At 34.3% G+C, this 21,609-nt stretch overlaps 1 protein-coding gene across 6 annotated transcripts in view; it reads left to right on the top strand.

The window, feature by feature from the left end:
• Positions 1 to 21,609, top strand: part of PPIG (peptidylprolyl isomerase G) — a 43,780-nt gene extending 22,171 nt beyond the window's left edge. For all 6 annotated transcript variants that reach the window (XM_036236593.1, XM_016165390.2, XM_016165394.2 and 3 more), the window contains 5 exons: positions 10,877 to 11,090; positions 15,034 to 15,201; positions 16,713 to 16,800; positions 19,961 to 20,097; positions 20,275 to 21,609. In XM_036236593.1, coding sequence (XP_036092486.1) covers positions 10,877 to 11,090; positions 15,034 to 15,201; positions 16,713 to 16,800; positions 19,961 to 20,097; positions 20,275 to 21,382 — 1,715 coding nt within the window. In that variant the 3' untranslated portion in view covers positions 21,383 to 21,609. The remainder of the gene's footprint in view (positions 1 to 10,876; positions 11,091 to 15,033; positions 15,202 to 16,712; positions 16,801 to 19,960; positions 20,098 to 20,274) is intronic.

Below are 21,609 nucleotides of genomic sequence, written 5' to 3'. Positions count from 1 at the left end.
AGAAAAGGAGACCAGTAACATGGAATGAAAATATCTAAAGAAGACATTTTAGTAATAGTCCTACTCTTTATTTCAAATCTTATTTTGATGATGACCTAGAAATTTTCTTAAAAGGTTTCATGTGAAATTCATTGGTATAAAATCTTTGGATCTCAAATAAAAAACTAGTAAGGCAGCATTTTCTTACCTTCAGTTTTTACATGTAAAATGTCCTGGGGTTCTGGAGTTTGTTGTTAGTACAGTCGATATGTAGTTAGTAGGGCTGTACCACATCCACTGCAGGGAACAGATTTAGGATATTCTACATAGTGATAAACAAACTATATAAACTAACCGAAATGGCCCAAGAGGTGGACATTATTCTTTGCAGTTCCTTTTCATCCATTTTGATTCTTAGCTTGCATTATGGTTTTGCTTTTAGTACTGTTTCATTTTATCTTGAAAGATACTTATATGCTTGTAAAAAACACTTTGAAATAGGTTTTATGTAAGTGATTAGGCAAGAGATAGGGTTTTTTGAAGGAAAGGATGAAAACAGTAATCGTCATATTTGAAATTTTAAATTTTCTTCAATTTTTAAATGTAATAAATTCATTTGGTTCAAAATTTAAAAGGACAGTCAGTGAAAAGTCTTCCCATCTCTGCCCACCAGTTCCCATTTCATATAACATTCTACATGTATGTGAATATTGATCATGTAAGATAAATTCCTAGAAATAAAATTAACAGATTATTACAAATTATTATTTGTAATTTTGGTAGATATTGCAGAGTATAAAAAATAAATTTATCTATACCTTTTTTGTAGAGCCACATGTTATCAAACTCTTTAATAATCTTTGCCAGTTTAATAGTTTTTTTTTAAAAAAAGCTAGTTTTAATTAGCATTTTCTAAGCTGTTTAATGTTAGCATTTATTAAAGACCCATTTATATTTTTAGATCATCGTTAATTCCCTTCCCTTCTATTTTTACCCATTCTGTTCTTCCTTTCTGAAATTCCAAACCTCTATTTTTTCCTTTCTGTTTGGAAAACTTTTTTAGCCATTTTTTTTTTAAGGGTCTGCTGGCAACAGATTGTCCTACTTTTTTGAAGATATCTTAGTTTGCGTTTGTTTGATAGGTATTTTCACCGAAAATAGAATTCTGGGTCGATCATTCTTTCAGCACATAAAAATGTGTTATGCCACTTCTTCCCTCTTTGGTTTCAAAGGCGAAGAAGTCTCACCTTTCAAATTATTGTCCCCCTGTAGGTAATTTACTCTTCCTCTCAAGTGGCTTTCAGTATTTTTTTTTTCTTTAGCTTTTAGAAATTAGATTTTGGTGTGTCTTTGTATGGATTACTTGAGTTTATCCTGAGGTTTGCTTAGCTTCTTGAATCTGTAGGTCTGTCTGTCAGACCTGTTGTGGAAAATTTTCTGCACCCCCCCCCCCCCCGCAGTTTCAAACTTATTTTCCTTCTGGGATTCTGGTAAGACAAATGTTAGATCTTTTGTTTATTGTTCCACAGTTCTCTCAGGCTCTGCTTATTTTTTTTTTGTTTATTGGATGTTCGGATTGGGTAACTTCTGTCTTCTGGGTCACTGACACTTTCCTTTGTCTTCTCCACTTAGTTATTGAGCGTATTAAAAGGTTTTTATTTCAGTTAGTGTATGTTTCATTTCTAAAATTCCTATTTGGTACTTTATAACCTCTTTTTTCCTGAGATTTTTCACTTTTTTCATTTGATTAAAAACTATTGGCAATTACATGTTGAAGCATTTTTAAGATGGCTTCTTTAAAATTCTTGTCAGTTTCAACATTAGATGCCTCCGAGTGTTGGTATTATTTGATAGTCTTTGTTATTATATCCTGGACATTTGGGGTAGTATGTTTTAAGACTCTGGTTTCTGTTTTTTAGTCTATTTTAGCAGTAATTCATCTTATTTAGATTTAGCATGTGGATCCTGAGCTACTTTTATAGACTGGTTTCAGTGATAATTCAGTTTTTATTGAACTATCATCGCAGAGCCCTTGCAATGATATTCTGTTGTGACGTGTCATCTGCCAGAAATCTCTGGCCATTCTGTTTTCCTTCTACCTTTCAGAGTCATCTTATGTTTGTTTGTTTGTTGGTTTGTTTTTTATGTCTGTGGTTTCTACTTATACTTAGCGAGTTAGGAAGAAATGACTATTTCATCTTGTTCAGAATTGCTCTGTTACTTTTTTGAAGCTTTTCACTTTATGTAAAAATCTGCCCTTTTAAAATCTAGAATCTACATATTCTTAAATTGAGCCTCTAAAGGACTTTATTCAGTGCTTCTTAGCACTTTGTAAGTACTCTACAGATATTAGTTCCCACTACTTTTTTCTGCCCTTATTTCTAATCTTAAAATAGTCAATTCTTCTGTATGACTCGTTTTGAAAAAACACATTTGTTCCATTTGATTAATATGTTAGAAAACAATTTGAACATAACACCAATTTCACTTTCATCAACTGAAGCGTTTCATAGAAATTCACAAAAATCACACATGCACACACACCTCAAACATCTGCCTGTGTTAGGAGCCACATTTAAGCACAATCTGCTACTAAAACTTCCCATCTGATTTCAGATAACCCTCCTACTACTTTACAGTAATTCACAAGCTGCACCTTTCTAACATTCACTTCCACAAGCAAACTTCAGGTCCTTTTCAAAGTAGTATTGTCATATTTATATATTCCTTAACCATTTAACATATATCAAACTCTGCTGCTATTTTTATTTTTATTAGTTTCCTATTTTTTTTAATGTGATGAAGTTTTTGAGTTTTGTGCCTCTAACCCCATTTTTTCCCATCAGCCATGTGGTTTTTATTGTGCAGTTTTCATGGCACAGTGATTCGTTGTATAACAGCAGAACTCACTGTACTTCTACAAAGTCATTCTAATTTACATTTGTCCTTATTGACCATACTTACTTCTAAATCCATGTACAGTTATAGTCAGAGTTTCTAGAAAATTTATTAAGTGTATATTTTCCAGTGTCATTTGCTAATTAATTCAAACTTGTTGGTCTTATTTTCCAGATAGATTGTATAGGCAATCTGAGGGCAGAGTGCATGTCATATAAAGTTCCCTGGGGCACTTTCTCGTATACTTTACAATTCTCTCTCTCCATATCTTGGCATCTTGTTGAGTTTATATCAAATGATCAGTTAAACATAGTTGTTTATATGAGAAGAATAAAATTTCAGTCAGATTCACAGTGTGCCTAAATTCTATTTTTAAATTTAGGTTAACACAGATTTATAACTGAAACTACATTCTATTACTAGAATGTAATTTAATATTGATATCGTCATCTCTATTTTTTGCTTTTTTACTCTTTTATTCTTTAACTACCATTTCTTTCTTAATCGTATTCGCTTTTTTCCTGAACAGACTCATAGGAAAAGGGCACATAAATATAACTTGCATGTAAAATAATATGGACATATAGATTTCTAAGCTCTCTTCTAAGGCATCTTTCCTAAAACACAGTTTCTTTCCCTTTTATAGTTGATATCATCTGATACTCAAGCGAATTATATTACCATAAAAATAGTTGTAAATCTCTAGCCTTCTATATTGTTATGATCTCTTACTTCACTCAAAAGTTTTCTTGAACAGTGATATGTGAATTAAATAATAGTCATTTGAAATATGTTTAATACATTTGGTGGGGAGAGAGTAGGCTCACTTTTTAAAGAAACAAACTACAATATATATTGCTCAAAGGAAAGAATCCCACTGCAAAATAAAGGTGAAAGTTGGAACTGGTGAATAAAGCTTTGTTAATCACTGAGTAAAGCATTACTATATTTTGTCAAGTAATTTTAACAGCTCTGTTTTGTGCTTATGTGGAATATTTTCATTTTGCTTGCATGTTATGTGGTCTTGAATATTTTTATTTAGAGTTACTCTTGTTCATTATGAACTTATTTTCTTCTTTCAATTTCTTTGAGTTTGATTCCACACCACCACCACCATATTCCTCTGTTTTTTAGGATATATAAGTGAATTTTTCAGATTATACATGTTTGCATACCCACTCTGCGTCACCAGCAACAGTGGTTTTAGGTTCGATTTAACAACTAATCTCATAGGACAAGATAGGCCTCACTTGGAAGTAAATGTGTTCACCTTTAAAAAAGGATACAGGAGAGAAAACAGCTGTACATGACTTGTACAGCAACAGCATAGTAGAAACCTCATATATTCCAGACAGAACTTGCGTATGTCCAGGCATCTCACACTTAGTATGTTCATGCTAAGGAGCACAGCTAGGTGAGGAAAGACTACTTCAGTGAAGCTGTTATAATCTCGGGGGTCCCTTCAGCTTTTTTACCTTGTGCTCATTCTCCAGTGCAGTAGCATGTCACCCATACTAGAAAAGCAATATTAACAGTGAGCTATAAGTACTTTACCAAGTGTATGGTAACTTCAGCCATATTCTTATTTATCTTGGATTTAGTACACTCCTATAAATTCTGAGTTAAGAGTCTCAAGAATGATTTAGCCAAGTGCCAAATACTTAAGTGTTACTGAGGCTAAGGGAAAGGTTACAAACCAACTGTTAAATCTTTCAGTTAAGATCTGTAAACAGCTCCCCAGCAGTCCAAAGATATATTTTCTTTATCCTCTTCCTTCAATTTTTCTGTTACAGAAAATATTAACAGTATACAGAAGTGATTGAAATAGTATAGCAAAACACCCGCATTCATTATCCAACTTCAACAATTAATTCATAGCCAGTGTTGTTTTATCTATCCTGGCCAATTCTCCATTTCCTGTTATTTTGAAGCAAATTCTAGGCAACATTAATTAACATTTCAGTATTTATCTCTAAAAGATGACTCTTTAAAAAATGTCATGATATGTACTCACATATTTTTAAATATCAGAAGTTTTGAAAGCATTCAAATTTCTAATTGTTTCATGAATATTTTTTGGTGTTTGAATTTTAATCCAAATAAAGGTCAAACATTAGGGTTGATTTTAAAACTTTTTGTTTTGTTTTGTTTTGTTTTCAGTAGATTCTATTCACCATCATCTCCTTTTTTTTTTATGGTGATATTGGTTAACAAAATTCAATAAGTTTCAAGTGTACAATTCAGCAGTACATCGTATATATGTTGCATTGTATGTTCACCACCCATAGATCTCTTTCTGTCACCACATATTTTATCCCTTTTACCCCATCTACCTCCCCCCTGTCTCATCTACTCTCTGATAACCACTAGTCTATTGTCCACGTCCATGAGTCTCGTGTTTGTTTGTTACTTTTAGGTTTATATTCCACGTATAAGTGATAGGTGGTTTTCAACTTTTTCTCTCTGGCTTATGTAAGCATGATTATCACAAAGTCCATCCATGTTGTTGCAAATGACAGTATTTCATCTTATGACTGAGTAATACTTCATCATATATATGTACCACAATTTCTTTATCCAGTCATCTATTGTAGGACACTTCGGTTGCTTCCATGTCCTGGTCACCATGAATAATGCTTCTTTGAACATCGGTGTGCATATATCTTTTTAGATATGTGTTTTCAAGTCTTTGGGGTAAATACCCAGCAGAGGAATTGCTGGATCATATGGTAGATCAATTCTTAGTTTTTTTGAGAAACACCCATACTGTTTTCTATAGTGGCTGTACCAATTTGCAGTCCCACCAGCAGCGTAGGGTGTTTCCTTTTTCTCCACGCCTCTGCAACACTTGTTATTACTTGTCCTGATATATTTGTTGGCCATTTGTATGTCCTATAGGGAGAAGTGTCTGTTCAGGTCCTCTGCCCATTTTTTGATTGGGTCATTTGGTTTTTTGTTACTGAGTTGTATGAGTTCTTTGTATATTTTGGATATTAGGCCTTATTAGAGGCATATTTTTCTCATTTGCATCTTTGTTTCTTTACCATGTCGAAGGTTTCTTTTGTTGTGCAGAGGCTTTTTACTTTGATATAGTCCCATTCATTTATTTTTGCTTTTGCTTTCCTTGCCTTTGAGGTCAATTCATAAAGTCCTCTATAAGTTAAAGGTCCATGAGTTTAGTTCCTATGTTTTCTTCTATGCATTTTATTTCAGGTCTTATATTTAAGTCCTTAATCCATTTTGTGTAAATTTTGGTGTGAGGTGATAGACAGCAGTCTAGTTTCATTCTTTTGCAGGGGGCTTTCCAGTTTTCTGAGCACCATTTATATAGAGGTTTTCCTTTCTCCACTGTATGTTTTTGGTTCTTTTACTGAAAATTATTTGCCCATATAAACATGGGTTTATTTCTGGTGTCTCAGTTCCATTCCACTGGTCTATATGTCTGTTTTTCTGCCAATACTGAGCCATTTTGATTATTGTCACTTTGTAATATAATTTGAAGTTGGGCAGAGTGATAACTTTCAGCCTTGTTCTTTTTTCTTAGGATGGCTTTGGTGATTCGGGGTCTTCTGTGTTTCCATACAAATCTGATGATTTTTTGTTCTAATTCTTTCAAGAGTGCTGATGGGATTTTGATGAGGATTGTATTAAATCTGTATGTAATAAGGTCATCTTAACTATGTTGATTCTTCCAATCTAAAAACATGGAAATTTCTTTGTATCTTCTTCAATTTCTTTTATTAAGGTCTTATAGTTTTCATTATATAGATCCTTCACATGTTTCATTAGGTTTATTTCTAGATATTTTATTCTTTTTGTTGCAATTGCAAAAGGAGTTATTTTTCCCACTTCTTTTTCTGACACTTCATTATTAGAGTATAGGAACACTATGAATTTTTGAACAGTGAATTTTTTTTTACCATATTATTTCTAGTAGAGTTCTTGTTGAGTTTTTAGGGTTTTCTGTATAGAAAATCATGTGGTCCATAAATAGTGACAGTTTGGCTTCTTCGTTTGCAATTTGATGCCTTTTATATCTTTTTCTTGCCTGCTGTGGCAATAGTGGACAGCCTTGAGTTGTTCCTTATCTTAGAGGAAAGGCTTTTAGTTTTTCACCATTAAGTATAATGTTAGCTGAGGGTTTGTTACATACGGCCTTTATTATGTTAAGGTATTTTCCTTCTGTACCAGTTTTGTTAAGAGTTTTGATCATAAATGGATGCTGTATTTTCACAAAGGCGTTTTCTGCATCCATTGATATCATATTCTTATTTTTTAATTTGTTTATGTGGTGTTTAAAATTAATCAACTTGTATATGTTGTACCATCCTTGTGCCCCTGGCATGAAGCCCACTTGATCACGGTGTGTAATCTTTTTAATATGTTACTGTATTCAGTTCGCTAGTATCTTATTTAGGTTTTTGTGTTGTGTTTATGAGAGATACTGGTCTATAGTTTTCTTTATTGTGTGTTTTGGTATCAGAGTAATATTGGCCTCATAAAATAAGTTAGGCAGGCAGTATTGCCTCCTGTTCAATTTTTCAGAAGAGTTTGAGGAGAATAGATATTAAATCTTTAAATGTTTGGTAGAATTCATTGGTGAAGCCATGTGGTCCTGGACTTTTACTTTTGGTAGCTTTTTGATGATTGTTTTGATTTCCATATGACTGATTAGTCTATTTAGATATTCCAGTTCTTGATTCAGTCTAGGAAGATTATATCTTTCTAAGAACTTGTCCATTTCTTCTATGTTATTAACTTTGGTGTTACATACTTTTTCATATTAGTCTTGTATGATCCTTTGTATTTCTGCGATGTCAGTCGTAATTTCCCCTCTTTCATCCCTGATTTTGTTTATTTGTGTCATTTCTCTTTTTTCGTTAGTGAGTCTAGCGAGGAGTTTATCAATTTTATTAACCTTCTTCAAAGAACCATCTCTTTGCTGCATTTATTTTTCTGTCGTTGTTGTTTTCAATTTCATTTAATTTTGCTCAGATTTTGTCATTTTGTTTTAGGTAAGCTGACCTCTTTCAGAATTTCCTGTAGTGCAGGCCTTATAGTGGAGAATTTCCTCAATTTTTGTATGTCTGGAAAGGTCTTTATTCTCCTTCATATCTAAAGGAGAGCTTAGTTGGATACATTATTCTTGGCTGGTAGTTCCTTTCATTTAATAGTTTGAATATTTGAGTCCACTCCTTTCTTGTTTGTAAGGCTTGTGCTGAAAAATCCAAAGATAACCTACTGGGTTTTCTTTAATGGGTTAGTGTCTTCTTTTCCCTGGCTGCCCTGAGAATTCTCTTTGTTATTAATTTTTGATAATTTGAATATAATGTGTCTTGGAAAAGGCTTTTTTGGGTTGAGATAATTGGGTGTTCTGTTAGCTTCTTCAATTTCAAATTCCAGCTCATTCCTTAGATTCGGGAAATTCTTGTTAGGTCTTTGTCTGAAAATGCTGTCTGATTCATGCTCTTTTTCTTCTCTTTCTAGAATACCCATTATTCTTATGTTTCCTTTCCTAATGGTATCAGCTAGTTCTTATCACTTCTCTTTACTTTCATTTGGTCGACTCTATTTCCTAAGCTTGCTATTTCATTCTTCATCTCCAGAAGTTCTCTTTGTTTCATTTTTAGGGTTTCAGTATCCTAGCCAAAAAATAATTTTGCTGATGTGGTTTTTTTCTCAAGTCCTGGAATTGTTGACAGGAGTTATTTTGGATCTAATCGAGTTTTTTTCAGAATTCCAATCCTTACTTCTCTGTCATTTAAGTTGAATATTTCTATGTCTTTAAGTTTATTTTCTAGAAATTTTTCTCTTTCTTTCTGAGCTGCCTTGTCACCTTGATTGTTCATGGTGTTTAATTGACTATTTCTCCATCTGGGCAGTATATTCTACACTTTTTTTCCCCCAGAAAGATTTGTTAAAGGTCTCTCTTGAGCCTGTTGCTAAGATGCTTTTCTTTTGGCTTCCAGTAGGTGATGTCTAAGCTTCTTGGAACTCTGCTTTGAGACTTAATAATTCCTATTTTTTTTTTCTACTAAATATTCAATGACGATCACTATCCACATTCTCAGTGTTAGCAACAGTTTTGGTAGCATTTATTCAAATTCCCCTGGGATGTGCCCTCTGGATTGGTGTATGAGGAGTTGTTGTAGCTCAGCTTCATGATTTGCAGCTTCAGCTGGTAAGATCCAGCTGTTACTTCTGTTATTAGTCCCGCTTTGCTTTCTGCCTTTATCCCTGGGCTCTGCTACATGGAGCTCACAGAGTCCTTAGGCAGCGCTGTTCAGGGGACCAGTAGCAATTTCTCCCCTCCTCCTCCTCCTGCAGGGAAAGGCAGCTTCTTTGTTCTTCCCAATCTACCTCTGGATTCCAGGGGCTCCCGCTGCTCTGACCTCTGGTACCTCTTAAGTCCACATCACTCGCTCAGAAGTGTTTGTGTGCAGATTGGGTGTTTTTTGTCAAGTTTTAGATGTTCACATTATTTCAGGAGGAAGGATCTGGGGACATTTCTCAATCAGCCATGTTTCTGACATCATTCCTCCCAGATTTATAGTAAAATGATATCCTATTCTGTTTCATAGCACACTCCTTTTTATTCAATTCTGGTTTTTCTGTCCTATGGTATAAACCTCCGGAGCTCTGCTCCCCATCGCAGTGACAAATCCAGCGTGCAGGCTCCAATCTCACACAAAGATAAAAGTGGATGCAGTGACTGTGGCTGCAGTGGTGATAGTTGTGGCGATGGCAGTGGTCGTAGCAACTCTTCTGTCTGCTGCCTGTCACCGTCTCTTTCTATGAGATTTATTTGTTGAGCAGCCTAGGTTTTTTGTCCTATAGTGTTTCCCATTATTGCACGCACTGGGTTTTACTGATTACGTCTTTATGTTATTGTAATGTGTTCCTTCTGTGCTTCTATTTCATCTAACTTTGTAGTTCTAAAATATTGATCCAGTGCTGTTTTGATTTTGTTTTAATTCCTGTTGAAAGAAGCACAAGGCCTATAGGACAAGTTGTCTCTGCTGTTCAGCAGGCATTGGTGGTCAGTGCCTCATTAGGGGTTGCAAAATAATGGTATTCTAACTCTGATTCTTTTCTCATTTATTCCTGTAATACTTTTGATAAAGAGCATCTTCCTTTCATCTACTTTATAGATAGGAAAATTCAGATAGGAAAAGCAGGGTAAATGCTTTATATATTTTCCAATATAATTATGAACTGACGGAGTCTAAAATATTAGTTGGGTCAATCTCTGTCTATTTTGTCTTATCTTTCCCTGATTCCTATTGTGTTATGTCTGATTAATTCACTTATTGGCTTTTGTTGCCTAGACCTTAGTGCATCTGAGTTTTGTGGCCCCTTTAAAATTATTACTTCCTTAACCAAAAATAAAATTTCGATTTGAAGCTTTTTTTTTAGAGACCCAAAAATACAGTTATTAATCACTGACAAGTAACTGCCCTCTGTTGCAAGTATTCTCTCCAGTTAAACCCATTTCTTAATCATTACCCCCGCTCAGGCATTGAAACATAAGCCCATGCCAATGGAATCATGTTTCTTTCCACATTTGTGCCAAGTATTTTTTTGTGTCATTTCTCTCCTCCAGTTCTACGTCCAGTCTTGATAATACGAGAAAAAGTAGAAAACAAAAAGATAGAATCTAGAACTCTTAAATGTTACTTTTGTACTTTTTAAAAAACTGTTATTCAGATGTTTTTCTAAAGTTAATTTAGTTTATTATTTTAGACTTACTTATTACATTTCCAAAATTTTTTGGTTTCCTAGATTCAACTCTGACCCATAAATCTTGGTATCTGGATTCTAATCCTGACTTTTTTTTTCCCCCCTAATTTTGACTCTTGACTCTTTTCTTGTACCCCTCAACTCAAATAGCTGGATGAGCTAAGTGTTAAATATTGGACTTAGAAAGAAAGTATGACTTTCCACTTAAAAAGTTTGCCTAAAAAATGTTGACCAAAAACCTTTTTGCTTTTTATTAAAGCTAAGAAAGAAGAAAAGAAAAGGCATAAATCATCATCCTCCTCCTCATCATCATCCAGTGACTCAGATAGCTCAAGTGATTCTCAGTCCTCTTCTGATTCTTCTGATTCTGAAAGTGCTTCTGAAGAGAAATCAAAAAAAAGAAAAAAGAAACATAGGAAAAATTCCCGAAAACACAAGAAAGAAAAGAAGAAGCGAAAGAAAAGCAAGAAAAGGTCTTAATTTTACTTTTTCAATACTGGATTTATATTCTAGTTCTCTTCTGTTTATAAATAAACCCATTGGAATTTGGGGTCAATTATATGCAAACATTAAAATAGAAATATTTTACACCATAAAGTATAAGACCATCTTGACATTATATAGTCTATAGATTAAGGGTATATTCATTTCCATTTTCTTTTTCTTTTATTTTTCAATAATTTATTTTTCAGTTACAGTTAACATACAATCTAATATTAGTTTCAGGTATGCAACAGTAAGTAGACATTTATAAACTTACAAAGTGATCATGGCAATAAATCTAGTACCCATCTGACACAATATATGTAGTTATCATAATATTATTGACTGTATTCTCTGTGTTGTACTTTACATCCCCATGACTATTTTGCACTACCAATTTTTACTAATTAATCCCTTCCTTTTTTCACTTCCACCTTCCCAGTCTGGCAACCATCAAAATATTTTATGTATCTATGAGTTTGATTCTGTTTTGTTTGTTTTATTTTTTAGATTCCACATGTAGGTGAAATCATATGGTAATTGTCTTCCTCTGGTTTATTTCCCTTACCATAATACCCTCTAGGTCCATTTATGTTGTTGCAGATAGCAAGATTTCACTTCTTTTTATGGCTAAGTAATATTCCTTTGTATATATACACCACTTCTTTAGTCATTCATATATTGATGGACATTTAGGTTGCTTCTGTAACTTGGCTATCGTAAATAGTGCTGCAGTGAACACATGAATTCATAATTCCTTTTGAATTAGTGTTTTGAGTTTCTTCAGATACATATCCAGAAGTGAAATTGCTAGGGCCTTCTTTGTCTCTTGTTATGGTCTGTTTTAAAGTCTCTTTTGTCTGGTATAAGTATTGTTACCCCAGCATTTTTGTTTCCATTTTCATGAAATAATCTTTTTCCATTTTTTATTTGAACCAATAGTGTCTTTAAATCTGAAGTGAGTCTCTTATAGGCAGCAAATGTAGAGGCCTTGTTTTCTTATCCTTTCAGCCTCCTTATGTTTTTTAATTAGAACATTTAATCCATTTACATTTAAATTAATTGTTGATAAATGTGTAATTATTGCCATTTATTATTTATATTTTTTACTTATTTTTTTCTTCTTAAGGAAGTTTCTTTAACATTTCTTCTATGCTGGTTTGGTAGTGATAAACTCCTTTAGCTTTTTCTAGTGTGGGAAGCTCTTTATGTGCCCTTTGATTCTAAATGATAGCTATGCTGGGGAAAGTAATTTTGGCTGTGGGTCTTTGCTTTTCATCACTTTAAATATTTCATACCAGTCCCTTCTGTCCTGCAAAGTTTATGTTGAGGAATCAGTTGACAGTCTTATGGAAACTCCCTAAGAAACTACCTGCTTTTCTCTTGCTGCTTTTAAGATCCCTTGTATTTAACCTTTGGCATTTTAATTACGTTGTGTCTTGGTTTGGGCCTCTTTGGGTTCATCTTGTTTGTGACCCTCTGTACTACCTGGGCTTTTATGTTTTATTTCCTTCACCAAGTTAGGGAAGTTTTCTGTCATTATTTCTTAAAATAGGTTTTCAGTTCCTTGCTCTCTTCTGATATTCCTGCGATGCAAGTGTTGGTATACTTGATACTATCCCAGAGGCCCCTTATATTGTCCTCTTTTTTTTGGATTCTTTTTTCATGTAGCTGTTTTCTGCTATCTTATCTTCCAAATCATTTATTCAATTCTGTTTCATCTGATCTACTGTTGATTTTCTTTATTCTTTATTGTAGTTATTGCATTCTTCATTTCTGGCTGGTTCTTTTTTACATTTTCTATCTCTATTTTTATGTTTCTTGCCTCTTTCTTAAAGTTCTAACTGAGATCGTCGAGCATCCCTATTACCATTGTTTGAACTGTGCATTTAGTAGATTGATTGCTTGTCTCTATTCTGTTTAGTTCTTTTTCTGGAGATTTGTTTTAATCTTTCATTTCAGAACTGTTTATTTGTCTCCTCATTTTGGCTGCCTCCCTATATTTGTTTCTATGTATTAGGTAGAGCTGTGGCATCTGCTGGTCTTGGTAGAGTGGCCTTATGTAGTTAAGTGTCCTGTGGGGCCCAGTGGCTCAGTCTCCCCATTCACCTGACCTGGGTGCTACAGGTGTGTCTTTTGTATGGGTTGTATGTGCCCTTCTATTATAGTTGAGCCTTGATTGCTGTTGGCAGCCATTGGGAGGGATTGACCCATAGGCTGATTGATTGTTAGGATTGGCCGTGACTACAGTGGAGAAACTGTTGTGCAGGAGCTGACCCTACGGAGCAGGATTTGCTCTAGTAGGGCTATGGTGCCTCCCGAGTCTGCCTTTTGGATGTGCTGTTTGTGGAAGTGTTCAGGTTGTGTTCTTGTGTGATCTGAACCTGGCCAGTGGGCATGTTTGTTCTGGGGCCTCTGGGGAGGGACTCTGGTGCAGACCACAGTCAGCCACTGCCTGTGCCCTGCCCAGAGTCACTTGATATAAGCTAAAAAATGATCTGTACATGGTTGCCACTTAGGCTGCGCTTAGAGGTTCCTTAGGTTGACTGCTGCTAGTGACAGGCTTGGGGCTGCTTAGCAAGAGTTACAAGGTACACTGAGGCCTGGTGTTGCTTACTTGGGGTTTGTGAACCTTTGAGAGATTTCAGGAACATCGAAGCATAAGCTAAAACAGGCTGTTTGTATGAAAAAGCCTCTGGAAATGTCTTGGGTTGGCCTGAAATAGGTTGGGGCAAGGTTTCAGGGAATCACCATAGCTGGGCAAACAATGTTGGCCATGTTGATGGAAACTCAGATATGGTATTCACCTGTGTCTGTACTAACCCTTGCCCCAAAGCCAGGCAATTTAGTTCTTCCTCATATGTCCCTGGTGCCTTTTGAGCTGCCTTTCCACTATTGAAGCTCAGAGCAAGTGAGTCTATCAACAAGTCCGTGTGCAGGCCCTTTAAGAGGAGCATCTGGGACTTCAGCAGCCATCCGTCTTAGCCACAGTCTCTGCTGGTTTTCAGAACCAGAAGTTGTGGGAAATTCTCTTCCCAGCCTTGGAATCATGGGCTGGGGAGCACATTGTGGGGCTGGGATCACTTTCTCCTTAGGGGGAACCTCTTCAGCTGAGGTGCCTCTCTTGATTTTTAACTGCCACATGTGGGTATGAGACCAGCCCTTCCATGTCTCCACCTCTCCAACCAGTCTCCATGTGGCTTCTTCTGTATATCCTTAGTTATAGGCCTTCTCTTCAGCTAGACTTCAGGCCGTTCTCAATGATGATTTTCTGTATAGTTAGTTGTAAATTTGATATGCTAGTATGAGTGGACAAGCAGTTTTTACCTGTTCCGCCATCTTGACTGAAAGCTTATTTATTTTCATGTTCAACAAAACCATTCATTTTATTTTGCCAGAACTCAATGAAATGATGCTTTTGGTTTTATAGGTTTGTATTTATGGGAAAAATAAGAGATTGTGAGGATTACAGAAAACTAACAATTGTTTTACTTTTTTTTTCTCTGCTCTGATAAGGGTATAAGGGTAGAAAACAGATATCAGCTTAGTTATTGTTTTCCATTTTGTCTGAAATAATCTGTATTTGCGCTAAAACTTGTCTTCATATGCCTATTGCCTCTAAAGCAACTAATTTCTTTACCTACATTTTAAAATATTTTAAATTTATCAGAGTGCATTGCCTATGGAAATTCATATTTTGATCCATTTTATTGGGAAATTTTTTCGAGACTATAAAACAGTTGCTTTGAGTTTTCGGTCAGTGGTTGACTTGACAGAAGGATAAAAGAACATTTTCCTCATGTAGTTATATCTTTGAGGGGTACAGGATAGTGTATATATTGTGACATCTTCCAAAGGAAAGAAATACCAACTATTGAAAATTGGGTTAGACACATAATAACCAGATGAAACTTGTTTTGTGTTTCTATTAAGTGCATCCAGTGAAAGTGAGGCTGAAAATCTTGAAGCACAACCCCAGTCTACTGTCCGTCCAGAAGAGATCCCTCCTATACCTGAAAATAGGTTTCTAATGAGAAAAAGTCCTCCTAAAGCTGATGAAAAAGAAAGGAAAAACAGAGAAAGAGACAGAGAGAGAGAATGGTATGTGAATGTGCATATCTTGTGGAATGCCCTACCCTCTTTACATGAACCTTTCTTAAAAAAAAAAAAAAAATGTTGTGGGGATAGATAGGGTACAAGAGGTCAAAAATGTGGTGACAGAAAGAAATCTAACTATGGGCGGTGAATACACAATATATACTATATATATGACTTACTGTTGAATCATATACCTGAAACTTATTGGATTTCATTAACTAATGTCACCATAATAAAATAAAAATAAATAATTTTTTTTAAGGAAGGGAAAAAAAATGTTTTTACTTACTTTTGACAAGATTTAATTGTTGACCTTCTCCCAAGAGTGTATTTTTTTTTATAGAATAATGTTAGTAACACTCTTTTTTGCTAAAAAGATAAATTGACTTGATTTAAACAGATTTTGAGTAAAAATTACTTTTTTAAAAACTAAACACTGCAAATGCCAAAAGAAATATTGAGTGGTATTTTAAACCAATTCTATTTGGAACAAGATAAATGTTTTACTGTGCTATTTGTATACATTAAACTTTTAAACAAGTAAAAACCTTTATTTTTCAATTTCTCAGAGGGAAAAATGCTGTTTTCCATGTGTGATTTATGATATTGTAATGAAAACTGATATCATATTCAAATAGTTTCAGAAATTTTCTGTATAGAAGATTGAATTCTTTCTCATTTATGATCAGAAGTATATTGTTATAACATAAAAGTAATTCTGAGCAATCCCCGTATACTTTCTTTTCACAATACAGTAAAAATATAAAAATGAGTCTTAGATATTTGAAACAGGGTAATTGATGGATTGGATTTAGTTTATTTTTCCTCAAGTATTAGGAAAGGATGTTTCTAGGGAAATATCAAAGAGAAAATATTTTAACTACTTTAAAATGAACTTTTCAAATATAACTTACATAGAGATTAGTGCTAATATTAGCTCATTGTTGGAAAATAGTTTTACTTTTTGATCTAAACCGTAATATAAATGTTTTGCTAATTTAGACCAGTTAATTTCTACTTAATTCATATTAATTACAGTTCTCTATGGTTTTATTACCAATTAACAACTGCTCATAGGATAATAAGTTACTTTGGAATAAGATAGTTTTAACATTGTTCTCCCACAACATATAGCCTACTCCAAGCCCTTCTATGTTAATTTTTCTTAGTATGATCAAGTTAACTTTATCTTAGTAAAGATTATGTAACAATGTTTCTTCCATAGCACACAACTGGAATTTGGGGGCAGAATAGTTCTTCATCTTCATGTATTAGAAGATTTTAGCATTCTGGTACCAAGGGCACTTGGTACCAAGAGCACCCTCTATACATTGACAGTTGGAGGGAAAAAAATGCTCTTATACTTTTCAAATACCTACTAGGAATTGATAACATTCCTGGTTGAAAATTACTCATTATCTAAGATTTTAAATTAATTGAATCAGTAAAACTATGTTCTCTAGATTTATTTTTGTAAAATAATGTGTTTTCATTTTCTCTTTGCTCGTTTCTAGTAATCCACTTAACTCCCAGCCTACTTCATACCAGAGGCGACTTTTAGTTACTAGGTCTGGCAGGAAAATTAAAGGAAGAGGACCAAGGGTAGGTGATTCTTTTCCCATAAATCTTAATAGTGTTACATTTATATTAAATAATTGTATAATATTTCTTAAATATTATTTTATGTATAAATAACTAAAATTTAAAATAGTTAGGGATATTGAATTATATATACTCTTTTATAGTAACTTCTTTGTGTTAGAAATAACAAACTGAAAATCGATGGGCTGTTAGTGGATTTTACATGTATGTGGTGTAAAATGAAATCAAGATCTTTTCTTGTGCCCCCCTTATTACTTCCTGACCATTATATCTCTACTTTTGTTAAAAATTAACTGTATTTTTTTTATTTCATCCGTTCTCTTTGCTAGATTCTCGCCATCAGAATTTAAATATTTACAGTGTTTCCAAAATTTTTAGAAACTTGGCTATACTTAGAATATTATTTCTTTACTTCCTACACATTCCTCACTCCCTTTCAGTTTGTCTTCTACCATTCTGCTGAATACAGAGTTTGCCATGTGATCAGCTCCTTGTTACAAAATCCAATGGATTCATTCAGTTTTTGTCTTACTTGATCTCCCTCCTTATAACACTCTTTCCACTTTGTTTCCATCAATTTCTGGCTAGTCTATCTTGAATTTCCAATGCCAATTTATACTTTTTTTTTTTAAGCACTTATTTGATGCTTAAAGAACTTATGGCCTAGGAGTAAATTTAAGTTTTTGTCTCTTTAGTTTCTTCTAGGATACCTTTTTCTTCTGTGCAACATTCTCTTCTGGTTTAGGAACCATCTGCTCTTTTTCAGTAAGGATCATCTCAGTATGGCAGGGAGAACTCACATAAGGTTAATCTGCCCACAAGCTCTGTTAAGTTCTGTGCCGTGTCTTGGGAGCTTGGTTCACCTGGATGTACTCAATGACCAGAGAATCTGCATCTAAACTCTTTAAGTTCAGCATACTCTGCATATTTAAGCATGTACAAAAAAAATTTAGCACTCTCTTTGGACCACGGACCCTGCATCTAGCCCCAATGTTTGGCCTTGCCACGCCTACCAACTCTACCATTGTAATGACGGAATGGCACACATTGCTTCTATAAAGTGACATCTTTCAGATACTTGGCTTTTCGAATATGTATACCCTTGATGGCCTGAGCAGTTTCACGAGTGTTTTTAAAGTGAACACGATGGTTTGATTCTCTTGATCTGCATGATTTTGTGGGGTTTTCTAGGTTAAGTGAATAGGGAACCATTTTCAGAGGTCACCTCAGGCAACTTACTGGAAGAGCCAGTTTATGCTCTTACACCTCCCCTTTAAATATTGTTGTACTTCAAAGATCTAACTCTTCTCATTCTGCATATGCTTCTTAGGCAGTCTTGTGACTCCCATGACTTTAGTGGCTACTGTATGCTGTAATTCCATCTGCCGTTCTGTCACCAAAGACTTATTTGATAGCCTTTTAGTTGTCTAATGGGCACTTCAAACTCAGCATATACAGTATTGAGCATAGCACTCTTCAGTCCTGATTTTTATTTAGATTCCTGGTCTCAGTGACAGATGCCATCACCTGTGCAGTTACTTAAACCTGAAAGCCAAGAATTTTTTTTTCTCCTTTCTTCCAACCTTCTCTATCTTATTCATCACCAAATTCTATCAGTTCAACCCCTAAATACTCTGGAATACTTTTGCTTCTCTCAAGCTCCATTCCTACCATCTTAATTAAATTAATTGTGCGTTCTCAGAACTGTAGCTTCCTACCTGTTTTTATGGCAGTTCTCAAACGTTTTGTCTTGGGGACCTCTTTACATTCTTAAATTATTGAGGAGCCAAAGGGGCTTTTGCTGATGTGGATGATATCCATCAATATTTACTCTTTTATATTTAAAACAATAAGACTACATAAGCACATATTCCATTAGCTATGAAAGCAAAGACATCAAAACCTGTTGTCTCTGAAAAACTCCACTGTACAATAATGAAAGAACAAAAGTGAAAAGGGCAAATTATGTGACATTATAAAAATAGTTTTTACTCCACAGATCCCCTGAGTCTTGGGATCACTAGATCACACTTTGAGAAGCACTAATCTAATTTTTTCTCTAAACAGTATCCAGAATGGTCACTTTGAAAATGAAAACCTAATTATGTCACTCCTTTGTTATTGCCCTTAGAATAAATAAAAAATTGGCATACGAGATGTCAAAATCTCATCCTTGCTTACCTCATCATTATTATCTAGTACTACTTCCCCTTGCAATTTTTGTCTTTACCATATTGATCTATCTTATCATCATCTCTAACACATGCTATTTCTTCCTGTTTCGGAACCTTCAAACATATTTTTATGCCTCACATGTTCTTTCTCCCCCAACTCTTACCCCCTTTTACGTCTTTTTCCTTACCCTTGCCTAGGTAACTCTTCATACATATTCTTTAGTTTACAGCTTTCAATATTTAACTTTCACACTCTTTCCCTGTGCTAGGTCAGATTTCTATTAAATATTCTCTGAGCACCTTTTACTTTTTCTTTTACATTCATTCTGATTGTAGCTGAATATATGCTTAATAGCTAATTATATGTCTGTCTGTGTGTTCTCTTAGCCTTGTAGAAATTAAGTTCCAAGAGAGCAAAATCAGACATGTCTTAGCTCATTAATGTTTCCTCAGTATATGATAGAGGGTTGGCCATCCTAAGGGCTGAGTAAATATTGGTTGAATAAATGAATATAAATAAATGAACGTTTACTCACTTTCTCTCATAATATGAAAACATTTGCTTTGAAACTTTAAGGAAACATACTTCCAAGTTGGAACTTGGCAACTTATAAGAGTTCCTGTACCTACTCTGCTTTAGCATTACTTAAATAAGACAGTTCCATAGAGAAGAAATGGATAACTAGAGTTTGTGGGTTAATGCTTCTTTTTTTTTTTTTTTTTTTTTTTTAGTATTTTTATATTTTTCAATTATAATTGACATATAATATTAGTTTCAAATATAAATGCTTCTTATTTGGAACTTACAGTATGGCTATTTAAAGTCTTTCTACCTTATTGATTTCTTACCTGAAAATTGGGACATTTTAATTGGAGAGCATAGAACTATCAGACATTTTATTTGAACCTAGAAGTATATACACTTTTGATATTGTTGTAACGTTTTTATATTTTTATATGTTAATTTTCTTCTTTTTTTATTTCAGCGTTATCGAACTCCATCTAGATCCAGATCAAGGGATCGTTTCAGGCGTAGTGAGACTCCTCCACATTGGAGGCAAGAGATGCAGAGAGCTCAAAGAATGAGGGTATCAAGTGGTGAAAGATGGATCAAAGGGGATAAGTAAGATTTAACTATATTATTTCAAATGTAGTGATAATTGTTTTATCATTATACATTATTTATAGCCATTTCAATTGTTTCTGAATATCTTAAGGAAAATAGAATATCTTAGCCAATAATGGACACCAGTCTTCTCCTAATAAAATTTCAAAAAAAATTTTTTTTTTCATTTTTTAGGAGTGAGTTAAATGAAATAAAAGAAAATCAAAGAAGCCCAGTTAGAGTAAAAGAGAAAAAAATAACTGATCACAGGCATGTGTCTGAAAGCCCAAACAGAAAGAGTGAAAAGGAAAAGAAAGTAAAAGACCATAAGTCTAGCAGCAAAGAGAGAGACGTCAGAAGAAATTCAGAAAAAGATGATAAATATAATAAAAACAAGGTGAAGAAAAGGGCCAAATCTAAAAGTAGGAGTAAAAGCAAAGAGAAATCAAAGAGTAAGGAAAGAGATACAAAGCATAATAGACATGAAGAAAAAAGAATGAGGTCAAGGAGTAAAGAAAGGGATCATGAGAATGTTAAAGAAAAAGAAAAGTCTGATTCTAAAGGAAAAGATCAGGAAAGGAGCAAAAGCAAAGAGAAGTCTAAACAGTTGGAATCAAAAAGTAATGAGCATAATCATAACAAAAGTAAGGAAAAGGATAGACGTGCACAGTCTAGGAGTAGAGAACGTGATATAACTAAAGGCAAGCACAGTTACAATAGTAGAACAAGGGAACGAAGCAGAAGTAGGGACAGGAGCAGAAGAGTGCGATCCAGAAGCCATGACCATGATCGCAGCCGAAGCAAGGAGTACCATAGATATAGAGAACAAGAGTACAGGAGAAGAGGAAGGTCACGGAGCCGAGAGAGAAGAGCGACACCAGGAAGATCGAGAAGTAAAGATAGAAGGAGAAGGAGGAGAGACTCACGGAGCTCAGAGAGAGAAGAAAGTGAGAGCAGAAACAAAGAAAAATATAGAAACCAAGAAAGTAAGAGTTCACACAGAAAAGAAAATTCTGAGGGTGAGAAGAGAATGCACTCTAAAAGTCATGATCATAATAGCTCAAATAATAACAAGGAAAAAAAGGCTGATAGAGATCAAAGTCCCTTCTCAAAAATAAAACAAAGTAGTCAGGACAATGAATTAAAGTTCTCTACATTGAAAAATAAGGAGGATAAGACCAGATCCTCAGTAGAAAAAGAAAACCAAAAATCAAAGGGTCAAGAAAATGACCATGTACATGATAAAAACAAAAAATTTGATCATGAATCAAGCCCTGGAACAGATGAAGACAAAAGTGGATGAGTGAGTTGTAAAAACTTATTTCCATTCTGTCTCAAAATTTAAGTTTAGAGACTTGCTGAATCTCCTTTATGTTGTTTTCCTCTTTTCATTGTTGTTGAGTTGTTTTATGTTTGTCTTTTTTTTTTAACGTGGACTTTATGAGTTGATCTTTTGATAATCTGCAACCTGGATAATTTGTACTGCTAAAGTTTTAATAAACTTGAAGTGAGAAAAACACTTTGGTGTAA

The sequence above is a fragment of the Rousettus aegyptiacus genome, unplaced genomic scaffold (genome assembly GCF_014176215.1).
Source record: "Rousettus aegyptiacus isolate mRouAeg1 unplaced genomic scaffold, mRouAeg1.p scaffold_m13_p_2, whole genome shotgun sequence".
NCBI lineage: Eukaryota > Metazoa > Chordata > Mammalia > Chiroptera > Pteropodidae > Rousettus > Rousettus aegyptiacus.
Note: the sequence above shows the minus strand (reverse complement) of the source record. Positions and strands in the feature narration are given on the sequence as shown.